Source organism: Bicyclus anynana, chromosome Z (assembly GCF_947172395.1).
Source record: "Bicyclus anynana chromosome Z, ilBicAnyn1.1, whole genome shotgun sequence".
Classification (NCBI taxonomy): domain Eukaryota; kingdom Metazoa; phylum Arthropoda; class Insecta; order Lepidoptera; family Nymphalidae; genus Bicyclus; species Bicyclus anynana.
This window is the reverse complement of record NC_069110.1, coordinates 16,970,006-16,984,305: the sequence shown is the minus strand read 5'-3', so window position 1 is coordinate 16,984,305 and position 14,300 is coordinate 16,970,006. Positions and strand designations below refer to the sequence as shown.

At 32.1% G+C, this 14,300-nt stretch overlaps 1 protein-coding gene across 2 annotated transcripts; it reads left to right on the top strand.

Moving 5' to 3' along the window:
* The first annotated feature begins 2,199 nt into the window (after positions 1-2,199).
* Positions 2,200-13,769, top strand: LOC112046354 (uncharacterized). 2 transcript variants are annotated; one of them, XM_052890587.1, is made up of 11 exons: positions 2,200-2,252; positions 5,333-5,434; positions 5,934-6,035; positions 6,633-6,818; positions 7,192-7,296; positions 7,523-7,612; positions 9,030-9,212; positions 9,592-9,696; positions 10,110-10,250; positions 11,597-11,655; positions 11,996-13,769. In XM_052890587.1, exons 2-11 carry the CDS (start codon positions 5,359-5,361, stop codon positions 12,233-12,235), a joined length of 1,287 nt encoding a protein of 428 aa, XP_052746547.1. In that variant the 5' UTR covers positions 2,200-2,252; positions 5,333-5,358; the 3' UTR covers positions 12,236-13,769. The 2 variants fall into 2 exon arrangements, with proteins under 2 accessions (XP_052746547.1, XP_023938748.2); XM_024082980.2 differs by lacking the exon at positions 2,200-2,252 and adding an exon at positions 4,964-5,255.
* The last annotated feature ends 531 nt before the right edge of the window (positions 13,770-14,300 follow it).

Here is a 14,300-nt window from a genome sequence, read left to right as displayed (position 1 = left end):
TCGCGTATTATATGTCGTTATAAGTCGCTTGGTCAAGAAAGAAATATTTTTTTATTATCAATTTAAAAATATTAAAGAGTCAAAAATCCCTGAAAATAACCCCAAAAATTTCACACCCTTAAAAATCCCATCGCACTTATTTACCCCGTAAATCTGGGGAGAAAACCCCTAAGTTGAAACCCAGTTGAAACATGACGTCACAAGGGGTCACGCGACTGTTAGCGGGACTAGATATTTTTTGAAACTTTGAATGCCTATAAAATCAAAACTATTAGGTATTTTTGACTACAACTACTAAAATATAGCATTGTTTTGTTAGAATCATCCTATTCTTTAATTATCTTGTCATTGTATTTGTATAACTACTGTGTATTTATGGTTGGAAATAAAAGTTATTATAACTTATTATTATAGTTTTCGAAGCGTTAGCGTTTGTCGAAAGAGAATCGACGTGCCACATGGCTAAGGCCTAAGTTCTCGTTCTATATTAATTACTGTTTAGAACTGAAGCGGTACTGTACTATAACTGAAAATAAAATGCGAATCTGCTTAGGTGTTCAAAACTGTAATTTTAAATAATACATATAGATACGTATTTTAAAACGGTTTTATTTTTTCCACCTGGTTGTGTTAAGCTCCTTTGCCTTCTTAAAAACATGTTACCTAAGCTAACAACTAAGAATAAATGCCCACGTTTAATTTATCTAAAATATACGTATACGTATTTGAGGTTTTTAACAGTAGCAAAGTAAATACAGTAAGAAATGGACGTTTTAAGAAACACCTGCCTAGAAAGTCTACTTCATTACTCTGAAAGTTTTTTTTAACTAAGATAATAGTTATGACCATATGAATGTCATGGTAGAAGTCATTAAGGTTTTTGGATAATGCTTTACTTACTTACAATGGAATAATACTTTCAGGAACTGGATCTTTGTCTAAAGTAGGTATTAATGTTCAGACTTACTACTCACTTCATCATGTAAGTTTCACAAAAACACAAATGTATGTAGGAAACTGATAAAGAAAAGAAAACTTTATAATGTTTTCTATCTAATGATTACTTTGAAGGCAGTTGAAATTATACCCTATCGATTAAAAAAAGAATTATCGAAAACGGACCACTCACTAAAAAGTTATGCTTGGCTTGTGTTATATTAAAATTAATTGGTAAACAATCAATCATCCCCTGTTTTTTTTCAGTTTATATGGGAATATATTGGGAATATACCCTTTCTGTTTTAAAAAAAGAATTATCATAATCGGACTACTCAATAAAAGTTATGCTTGGTTTTACACTAAAATTAATGGGTAAACATTCAATCATCTCTTGTTTTCCTACTTTTAGGGTTGAAATTGTTTTTTCAAATTTATATGGGACCATGTCCTTTTCATTAATTAAAGAATTTTCAAAATCAGACTGCTCAATAAATAGTTATGCTTGGTTTTACATTATGGTCCAATTTTGATATTTTTTTTATTATAAATCCCCGTACCAAAAGGTTTCTGATTTTAAATAACATTAAAAAAGATGACTTTTAAAAAAACCATCAAATACAGAGCTGTTTTATTTATTATTATTTTTTTATTCTTTACTAGTTAGCCCTTGGCTACAATCTCACCTGATGGTAAGTGATGATGCAGTCTAAGATGGAAGCGGGCTAACTTGTTAGGAGGAGGATGAAAATCCACACCCCTTTTTGGTTTCTACACAACATCGTACCAGAACGCTAAATCGCTTGGCGGTACGTCTTTGCCGGTAGGGTGGTAACTAGCCACGGCCGAAGCCTCCCACCAGCCAGACCTAGACCAATTAAGAAAATCTCAATCGGCCCAGCCGGGGATCGAACCCAGGACCTCCGTCTTGTAAATGTAAATCCACCGCGCATACCACTGCGCCACGGAGAGCTGTTTCTGAGGACTTCCTGAAAATGCCTGTTTTATGTATTCCTTTACTCCACTACAACGCACATAGTAAAGGTAATATTATGGAGGTACCTACATGTTAACTTTACGTTATTTTTACAATAGTACGATTTAGTATTTACATTTAGTTAAATATCGATACAAGCCTTGTATAGTTACTACTGTAGTATCATACAATAAGATAATAATACAAAATTGTCTTTTAGTTAAAAAATTATCGAATTAAAATTTAACTTTTTACTAAAAAGCGGGTGGGTTTGCAAAGTTTACGAAGGCTGACGTCGTGTTTGTCGCTACTTAGATCATTCCTAACCTGAAATCACATGGTAAGCATTAGTTTTGTAATTTTGTCTATTATTCCTTTAAAAGATGATATTTAAGTATTATTAAATAGCAAATAAGATGTCTGTAAAGTTAATGTACACGTATAATATAAATAAAACGTAAAATAAAGCATGAGTCTATGAATAAATAGAAAGTTAAATTTTTAAATTGACCAATTTTGAGAATCAGTCGTAAATTTAGCTAGAATGATTTTATATCGGTATTTCTATCGGATTCGTTAAACCACCTGTTTTTGTTTATAATTACTGTCAGTTGACATAAAATAAGTAGTTTATTATAAAGTTTTTGTATTTTTATGTGTGTATCTGGTGTATGTATTAGGATGTAATTATTCGTATGTTTATATATTATTCATATTTTTATACACCAATATTTCACTGCATTCCTACTTCCTACTAATATTATAAACGCGAAAGATTGTATGGGTGTTTGTTTTTCTTTAACGCCGCAACTACTGAACCGATTTGGCTGAAATTTAATTTAATATAATTTAATTTTTTTTTTGTTTTCATGTTTGTTACCTCATATCTTCGTAATTTCTTAACCAATTTTGAAAGTTCTTTTTTTGTTTGAAAGAGTATACTTTCAGATTGGTCCAGTTTAATTTTCATGAAAATCGGTTCGGTATTTTTGTGTTAAAATTAAAATTACGAAATTGCCCGTACTGTGAAGCTTTCGTTCAGTATGCTACGACACACTAAAAACAGAAAAATAAAATATTTTGAACAAAAAAGGTGAACCGACTTCAAAATCACAAACATAAACTAAAAAGCGAAAACTAACATTATATTGTGCTATCTTCTAATCACTTTGAATTCGGTGCCAACACAGTGATGCATTAACTAAAGCCGATTAAATCATAAAGTTTTAGGATACAAAGACAGTTCTTTCCCGTGGTTCTTTCAGAGACGGCTTTAAATAATACGTCATTGGCTTGACCTTCAAACTGATCAGAAGGTTATTTTTCGCTTTTTAGTTTATGTTTGTGATTTTGAAGTCGGTTCAATTTTTTTGTTAAATATATTATATTGTATCTTACTAGTAGTTTGCTGTATTGTTTGTTTCCTTGTTTTTTTAACCGACTTCAAAAATAGGAGTTTTCTCAATTCGACCGTTTATACAGGAAGAAATTTTTTTTAGTGCGGATATTTTTATATTTTGTACATAAACAAAATTTAATGATCACGTATTTTTTCTTTTTTTTTTTAACTCAAAAATAACAAAATTATCGTTAGCTAAAGTTATTTACTTTTGAACAGAATCTTAGGGTCACCCTATTGTGCGTTTATTTTATTTTCGTTTGATACCTAAAGGACGTCACCAGATCACTTTTAAGCTGAATATATCTTGTTTAGTAATAATATGTACATTATTTTGTTATTTTAGAGACATAAATTAAAAAAAAAAATTACATAAAATGTATCGAACTGTTTGTAGATTTATATTCTATTAATGATACAGAACCACGAAAAAAAATATCCGCACTAAAGACCGAATCACCCTGTATATTATTTTAAATGTATGTTCGCGGATAACTTTGTCGTTTATTTACAGCGGTTGCCTTGTGCTTAGGCTTGATTAATTTGCATTTTTTGACACTTGTAACATATATATAGGTAGAATTGTTTTGAGATTTTAAAATCATTTGTTTTTTTTATTAATTTCTTTTTTATATAGTGTAGGTATAAATGAACCTACTTACAAATAAGGAAGGAGGTTCTCAATTCGTCGGAAGTTTTCGATTCTAGGGTTCCGTGGTCCACTCGGAACCCTTATAGTTTCGCCATGTCCGTACGTCTGTCCGTCCGTCCGTCCGTCGAAAAAAATTCATTTATGGTACCTCCACTACACGTAAAGTGGGTTTTTTTTTATTCATTTATCTCATATTAAGGGGGATTGGTGGATAGATCTTTAAAAGATATAAGGGGTACTTTATTACTATTTTTTGTTTTAGATTTAGATCAGTTTGTAAAATAATAATAATAAAATACCATACAAATTCAGTTGTCAGTTAAATAACTCAGAGTCTGTTAGAACTATCAAATCAAATAAGGTTTAAATTGCTAATTTTATCTACGGAACCCTAAACTGCACGTGGCCAGACACGCACTTTTTTATATATGTTCCGGGTTCACCAATTCCGACGAACGAACTTCGACGAATTCGAAGACGCCTAAAACAAAAAGGATTTAGTTTTTTTTTGTTTGAAAGGGTACAGTGGTTAGGGTGTTTGTTTATCTCTAGGTGATCCCATAGTCATCATGTCAGGATCTGATGATGGAGTAATCGACGGAACGTCTCAAATTTTATAAGCACACTTATATTATTTATATTATATGATTATGGTGTTTTTAGGGTTCCGTGATCAAAGGGTAAAACGAAACACTATTACTAAGACTGCATTGTCCGTCCGTCTGTCGACGTACCAGGCTATATCTCATGAACAATAATTGACAGTTAAAACTTACACAGAATAAAATAAATATTTAAAAAAAAACCGAAAAATAATATAATTATTCACACCAGAATTATGCTATTGTGGTTAAAAATTTGTTCCATTTACGGGTAAAATAAAATAATGCTTCTAATCATTTCCTATTTCTGTACATATCTACAAATCACCGTAAAGCGAAATATGATACGCTACAGAAATATAACGCTTTTAATAATTATTATATTTACTTCAGGTGTAAGAAGATACCTACTACAACAAGTCTACTGAACAATTAATAATTTACCCAAACCTTCAACCAATAATAATAGTGGTTGACGTAGACAAAGAAAAACGAAAGCATAGTGAATACGAGTGTGTAATATGGTTGACGAAGAAAACCAGTGCGATAATGAAGACGGATGTTTTAATGACCTGGATAAAATATGTAAAAACAGGCTATTTTTTACTTCAACGACTGATTTTGTTTGGCCATCACTAAGTGATCTTGATGTACTACCGGACGAGTTTAATTCCCCAGCTGAAAATCTTCGTAATTATTTAATATTTAACCCTGCTTATTTCTTTAACTTCTTTTCGCTTTGTAATATTGTCAATTATTCTTTGCAGCTGTGCACATCGTTGAAGAACCGAAGATGCAAATCATGGTTGAAGAGGCGCCAATAACTCTAGATGTTGTCGTGATTCTGGTATCACTGGGAGAAATTTCAGGTACATTTACTCCTGAAATATCCTATTGAAATATTTATTACAAAGGTTTGATTTACCTAAGTTAATACTTGAATCTACAGCCCGGAGTTAGGTATTTGGTGATGTTATACTCCCGTGCCTCAGATAAGCATGTTAAGCCGTCGTTCCCGTCATTATCATTCATCATCATCTCCTTTCCCTTCTCCCACTGAAGTAAGTTCAGCAAAAAATTACAATTTTCTCCATTCGATTCTAATACACGTCAACTCATCGTCCACTCACATGTCCTCTTTCACACGCTCCAACCATCTCTTTTTTGGCCTTCCTCTCTTGATTCCTTCCACTTGCAAATTCGACATTTTTCTAGTAATATGACTTTCATCCCTCCATAACCATACCAAGCTAACCTTTTACTTCTCATTTTTTCTGTCACTGACGCCATTATCAGACTTCCTCTCATCCCTGCTTATTTCTGTAACTTTTTTTCTCTTTGTAATATTGTCAATTTTTCTTTTTTCAGCTATGCAACTCGTCGAAGAACCGCAAATTCAAAACATGAGTGTTGATGCGCCAATAATTCTAGATGATGTCGAGGTTCTGAATTCAATGGGAGTTTTTCCAGGTACATTTACTTACTTCTATAATATCCTATTATTTTTTTACAGAGATTTGACTTAAGTTAATATTTGAATCTACACCCCGTCACAGCCGTCGGTCCCGATCATTGTCATTAACATTTATCTGATAGTGATTGTATAATTATTAGTCAAAATATTATCACACTAAGCCTGTCAAATCACATCCGAGCAGCGTGGTGGGTCTAAGCCCCATATCCCGTTTTATTACCCGACTGCAAGGACGGTTACGGTTATGGTTAAGAAGTAATGAAATTCGTAATTACTTAGTTTTGCAATGCAATTATTTCATTATTTTAGACAAAACCACATTTGTCTAAGGTTGTACTTACTGTAATGGTCAATTAAATGACTACGTGGATATAACCGATGACCAGACCATTCAATCCCACTCCTCCAGATCAACTTTTTTATTAAATTTAACTTTGTGATTAAATTTACTCAGAGGCATAATTATCCGCCCACTTTAATATGACGCATGTATATTAAAATAGGCGGATAACTGTGCATCTGAGTATGTATTCGAAATATTTGAGCACTTGAGGACGAAATATACGTATGTCACAAAGAACCCTTTATTGCAGCTTCAGCTGAAAGTCAGGATGTCAATAAAAGAGACCCGAGATTTCAAAATACAAACAACATTTACGCAAGTACGAATGCTGGCGAGTACATACAGTTTAATGAGCAACCTACTGGTACAGTCGGCTGTCAATATGTGTGGCTTAAGACATTTTTGAAACATGTGTTAAGACACTTAGATCAAAATCGTAAGTATTTAAACAGAAATTTAAGATTATTATTTCTACTATTAGATTTTTTTTATTACCTGGTAACCCAGTTAGCAACCAGAATCAAGAATTTTCGCAAATAAAAAAGTTGACTCAAGATGATGATAAGTTGATAATATTCAATTGTATAAATGGTTCACGGATCCTGGGCTAGATACTGATTGTAGCGAAAAAAAAAACAAAAAGGGGGTGAAATGAGGGTTGAATGTTTGTATGGAAGGTCCTTCATTCTTCAAGTTACATTTGTAAAAGTTGATTCTTGTACTACCAAAAAATTACAACTTTATTTCTTATATTATTTTATTTCTTTAACTTTTATTCTCTTTGTAATATCGTAAATTTTTCTTTGCAGCTGTGCAAACTGTTGATGAACTGATAGCTCAACTTATGATTGAAGATGCGCCAATAACTCTAGATGAAGTAGTAAAGGTTCTGGAATCAATGGGGGAAATTCCAGGTTAATTTACTCCTTTAATATCCAATCAAAATGTTTTTACAGAAATTTGAATTTACCTAAATTAATAGTTGAATTTACAGCCTGGAGGTTAGGTTAGGTTAGGTGATTTGTTACACCCCCGTGCCTCATATAGCATGTTACGCTGTCGGTCCCGTCCATTATTACTATCCCTACTTATTTCTTAAATTTTTGTTCTCTTTGTAATATTGTAAATTTTTCTTTGCAGCCGTGCAAACCATTGAACAACCGCAGATTCAAAACATGGCTGAAGATGCACCAATAACTCTAGATCTGAAACTAATGGGAAAAATTCCAGGTACTCTAAGTAATTATACTCCTGCCAATATGCCATTAAAATATTATTTACAGAGATCTGGAGACACGGCATCATTGCCCCCGCAAGTCAATCAAAACAAAAAAAAAGTGACACCGCATGCTTTTTTCAAAGCAAATTATGTCAATTTCGACCCCCTATAACTTCGCTGTGGTTGAAACCAGAAGCCTGAATTTAAAGCATAAAAGATTTTTAAAATTGATATGGTCACTATAGGATGTTGTTTGGTTAGCTGATTAAGTAATAGCTTGAGACAGAAGGTCCTTAATTACTTAACTGAATATAGTAACCGACTTGGTATATAACATGGATCTCACACCTTTTTACGGTAGAAAAACTTATTTTGCAAGTGTTTTTTTATGGCATTCGAGTTTAAGTTAATACTTGAATCTACAGCCCGTAATTAGGTATTTGATAGCTACATTACTTACATTCAGGTTACTTTCATTCATTCTTATTAAAATAAACGCCAAATTTCTTCCGCTTTGTTTATTAAAAATGAAAATTATATCGTTGTTATACAGGGTGTTCGGGTGTATTTCTCGTAACTTCAAGGTATTAACGAGACCACTTGTAGGAACCAACTGCATAACTAATATTTTATTAACTACAAAAAAAAAAGAATTTTGTTTTCATACAAAGTAATTCAAATAATACCGACGACCCATGTAACACACGCCTATAAGTAACAAAGCGACAACGTTGCATTTTAAAATATAAATACGTCATTATTATAAGGATGCGTTTTTGGGACACAATTATGATCTATTTATAAAAGAAATATCATTTACTCGGAAGATATTCATTTTAGAACACATGTTCCTTGAACATTTTATATTAAAATTTTGTTAAAAAAATATAATTCTAGAGTTATAGGAAATACTCCCGAGCAGTGTATATAGTCAACCTTTTTCTTAAATTTAATTTAGGGTCAAAAATATTCGAAATCAAGCGAGTCGCGCGGATTCGCTGGATGCAACAGGATCGTAATTTTTGGAAGGCCCTACAAAAGGCCTATGTCTTGTAGTGGACGTCCATCAGCTTATATGATGATGTAGGAAGTAATGAAATTCGTAATTACTTAGTTTTGCAATGCAATTATTTCATTATTTTAGACAAAACCACATTTGTCTAAGGTTGTACTTACTATAATGGTCAATTAAATGACTACGTGGATATAACCGATGACCAGACCATTCAATCCCACTCCTCCGGATCAACTTTTTTATTAAATTTAACTTTGTGATTAAATATACTCAGAGGCATAATTATCCGCCCACTTTAATATGACGCATGTATATTAAAATAGGCGGATAACTGTGCATCTGAGTATGTATACAAAATATTTGAGCACTTGAGGACGAAATATACGTATGTCACAAAGAACCCTTTATTGCAGCTTCAGCTGAAAGTCAGGATGTCAATAAAAGAGACCCGAGCTTTCAAAATACAAACAACATTTATGCAAGTACGAATGCTGGCGAGTACATACAGTCTAATGAGCAACATACTGGTACAGTCGACTGTCAATATGTGTGGCTTAAGACATTTTTGATACATGTGTTGAGACACTTAGAAAAACGTAAGTATTTAAACAGAAATTTAAGATTATTATTTCTACTATTTGATTTTTTATTACCTGGTAACCCAGTTAGCTACCAGAATCAAGAATTTTCGCAAATAAAAAAGTTGAGCGTGATGCTCAAGATGATGATAAGTTGATAGTATTCAATTGTGTAAATGGTTCACGGATCCTGGGCTAGATACTGATTGTAGCGAAAAAAAAAACAAAAAGGGGGTGAAATGAGGGTTGAATGTTTGTATGGAAGGTCCTTCATTCTTCAAGTTACATTTGTAAAAGTTGATACTTGTACTACCAAAAAATTACAACTTTATTTCTTATATTATTTTATTTCTTTAACTTTTATTCTCTTTGTAATATCGTAAATTTTTCTTTGCAGCTGTGCAAGCTGTTGATGAACTGATAGCTCAACTTATGATTGAAGATGCGCCAATAACTCTAGATGAAGTAGTAGAGGTTCTGGAATCAATGGGGGAAATTCCAGGTTAATTTACTCCTTTAATATCCAATCAAAATGTTTTTACAGAAACTTGAATTTACCTAAATTAATAGTTGTATTTACATTTAATTTTTGTATTTTGTATTTTAGTTTTGTATTTAATAGTTGAATTTACAGCCTGGAGTAACCTCCAGGCTGTAAATTCAACTATTAATTTAGATCTTTTTACAAAAGAAATATTATTTACTCCGAAGATATTTATTTTAGAACACATGTTCCTTGAACATTTTATATTAATTTTAATTTTAAAAAATATAATCCTTGAGTTATGGGAAATACTCCCGAGCAGTCTATATAGTCAACCTTTTTCTTAAATTTAATTTAGGGTTAAAAATATTCGAAATATTTGAGCACACTCACGTGCTCAAATATATGTTACAAAGAAACCTTTATTCCAGCTTCAGCTGAACTTCAAGACGTCTATAACGATGACGCTAGTGGCTATGCAAACACATACAATATTGATGGAAGTGTGAATCCTGACGAATACCTAAAATATCTATGCCTACAACCTAAACCTACACCGACAGATCAAAATCGTAAGTATTTTAACAGAGTATAGTTATTATTATTTTTACTATTGTTATCTTTGAAATGACAATATCTTCTACTAGGGCTGCCAACATTTTTTCGAAAAAATATAGTATTTTTTAGTTAAGTTGAAAAAAACAACTCAACTTTACAGAACATTTTCTATTTCTATGGAATAAGCAAAAAATAGACGAAGATAATTATATTTGTTGCCTGTTTATTTAAAAAAGAAAAAAAATATATTATTAATTAGTATTTCTTGCACTTTTCATTGCACGACATTAAGATAGACACATTCGGATATGCTACACACTTCTTTCATAAATATCGTTGATTGCTTCTGTCGAAAATATAGTATTTTTGCGCACTATATATCTCTTCAACAGTATATAGTACGCAGACCCAAAATATAGTACAATACTATATATTATAGTACGGTTGGCAACCTTATCTGCTACCTACAACTTATAGAATATTACTGAATTTGTAGACAACGGGCACCAAAACTATATCAAGGCCGTATAGGTATCTATATCTATAATCTATCTATCTATATGAAGGGTAAAGATTTCTCACAAAATAATAAACGAAAATGCTCGCATAAAATAAATATAAGAGTGACTTGACGTAGTCAGGAGGCCTCTATCTATACTTATCATATATTCTATACTAATATTATAAAGCTGAAGAGTTTGTTTGTTTGTTTGCTTGAACACACTAAACTCAGGAACTACTGATTTGATTTTATAATCAATCCTATTATCCCTGTATTTTTACCGGAACGGTAACAATCAAAGGACCAACAAGGGTCAGTCAGTCTGTCCGTATTTTGGTTGACCGGGAATCACGCTGATACTACAGAATGAATTAAAATGGAACTTAGTACGACCATAATGATTCTATCCCTAAAGGTTTAAACTTTAGCGAACGCATATACGATCTTTGAACCCCTATTTCACCTACTTCTATCTTTATTTAAGTGAAATAAAATACCTTCATCGTAATTTTAATAGGGATGACGACAGTTTTTTAAATTCACTAATATTATAAGGGCGAAAGTTTGTATGGATGTTTGTTTTTCTTTAACGCCACAACCACTAAACCGATTTAGCTGAAATTTAAAAGAAAAATATATAATACTTTGGATTAGCACTTAAGCTACTTTTTATTCCGAAAAAATCCATGGTTTCCCGAGATTTGCGTAAAACTAATTTTGATGGTATGAATATTTGTTACTCTTTCACGCCTCGACTACTGAACCGAATTAACTGAAATTTTATAAAATACATTCGAGCTTTAGTTAAGATCGCCTTTCATTGAACTCGAGTATTTAAATGTTTTCTTGCTTTTTAAGGTATCGATCAGAACTCAAGCTCGGCCGGTAACTTCTTACTGGAGGATATTACAGCCCTGGCAAGTTTCCTTTCTTTTTTCTTTTAAAAACATAAATACACTAGACAATTTCACATACATAAACATAAATACACGTGTAAATTAGTAAGCATATACATAACACACTAATATTATTTAAAGGCGAAAGATTAGGTGTGTATGTTTGTTCCTCTTTTACGCTGCGGCTACTGAAGCGATTTGGCTGAAATGCAAATAGATTTTACTCTGGAATAACACATATGTGGAATAACACATAATTTCATCCAGGAAAAATCCATGGATCCCGCGGATATTGTGAGAAACTGAATTCCACGTCGACGAATTGTTAGAAATTAATTTGATATATTTTTTTTGTTGACAGATCTATAAAGAATTATTGGTCATGTACTTAAAGGCGGACGAAAACAATTTCAAAAATAATGATATGGCAAGTCTCGAACCCAAAGAGGAGAGTACGGAGCAAAATATGAATGAAGTACAATCCACTGCGGACGACTCCGCTTTAGGCATGAGCGATGAGTTCGAAGACTCAATAAATGAGAATAGCGATAGTGAGAGCAATCTAGCTTATGATTTTTCGTTAAAATTTAACTATAATTAGTTATTCATATTCGTATAATTAGTTACGTCATCATCCTAAGTTCGTATATTGCTACTGTCTGCTGGCAGACAGCTAGGTGGTTTTACCGTCAGCCAAATCTATTCTTGAAGCACTGTGTTCATGTTTGTATAGGAATCGTCTTCGGTGGTCTCCTCTGCCCACCAAATTGTTGATGTTATAAAGTTTATTATACAAATTGTTTGTTAAAAAAGTTGTTTGTTAGATTTTATATGAAACTTTTGGAATCTGTGATAATATTGGACCTGGAAATCGCCATTGTTGGAAATTTCCAGGTTAAATTTGTTAGTAACGAAAAAAATTAATAAAGACAAAAAAAATAATAATTAAACTTAGGTACATCGTTCATCAACATTATAAGCTGATGGACTTCCAAGCACAGCTCTTTTAGTACACTTTACATATCTACCCAGTCCAGTAATCCCACTGCCGTATGATCTAAGGATGCCCCATATCTATGTGGCATCGGGTGTAACGAATATTTACAACTATCTATATTGTATCACTAGTATGTAGTTTTAAATATTCTAAGACTGTGTTATTACCTAATACACTTTCTATAGGTACTTACCTACACAGTCCAATAATCTCACCGCGATATGATGATGATGATGTAACAAATACTTATTTACAAATAACTATCTACTTATATTTTACTATTAACTAGTATCTAATTTTAGATATTCTACTACTTACTGTGTTTTAGTTATAACACTTTCCATATGTACTTACCTACACGGTCCAATAATCCCACCGCGATATGATTTATGCATGTTACATATCAATGTGGTATGGGATATAATAGTACATTATGATATAAGTGCGGTAAGTTGAAAATTACAGCCGAGGCGATATTGCAAGCTCGAGCCGTAGGCGAGAGCTATAGTAAGGAAGCAGAGGCTGTAATTATCAAAGCACACGTATGTCATACGATGTTTTATAACACATTTGAACACACTTTTTAAAAATAATTTTCACCTTTGCCTATTTTCCATGTTAATTTTATTTAAAAAATGTTAAGCACTTTTACGCCATAAAACTCTTTGCTAAAAACATATGTGCATATATGTGCATAGTGCATACATAACAACATTGAAAATGTAGAAATAAGAGATACTTCACTAGCAAATGTATTATAACAAATATTTAGAGATATATAAGTTTATATTATCTACTACAATTTAGTTTTAGATATTCTACTACTGTGTTATTATACTTTACTTACCTACCCAGTCCTGTAATCTCACCACGATATTATTTACGAGTATGTGATGATCGATATGGCATGGGATGTAAGAAATATTTACAAATGTTTATATTTTTCTACTAAAATCTAGTTTTAGATATTTTTCTACTATGTTATTACCTTTATTACGTTTTCTAAATGAAATACACAATTTTTATGAATTGTGAAACCAATTGTGTAACTCTTTAAAGTTTTTATAGTTTATAGGATACTTTTTTAAAAAACTTAACGCCTTAATAAAGTTTAAAAAAGTTTGACTTTCATAAAATACCTTTTTTTTTATTTCTAATGCTCAAGATACCTATCTAGTTAGATATTAACCTATAACATAATTTTATACGAAAATTATTACAGAATTAGATGTACTCCAATACAAACATACCAAATTTATAAGTAATGACGCCGCGCGGTTTCACCCGCGTGGTTCCCGTTCCCGTAGGAATACCGGGATAATATATAGCCTATAGCCGTCCTCGGTAAATGGGCTATCTAACACTGAAAGAATTTTTCAAATCGGACCAGTAGTACCTGAGATTAGCGCGTTCAATCAAACAAACAAACTAACTCTTCAGCTTTATAATATTAGTATAGATTCCAAGAAACGTACATTTTTATTAACTTAAACAGGATAAGATTCACCAGACAGTTAGCTCGAAGACACGCTATAAACCTATTTAGGCACGTCTATTTCATATTTATCTACAAATCTGAAATCTCCCTGCTTAGTTCCCGTTTCTTTTTTCCACATGGACGAAGTCACGGGCTTCCGCTAGTCTATCTATATCTATACCTACTTATAAT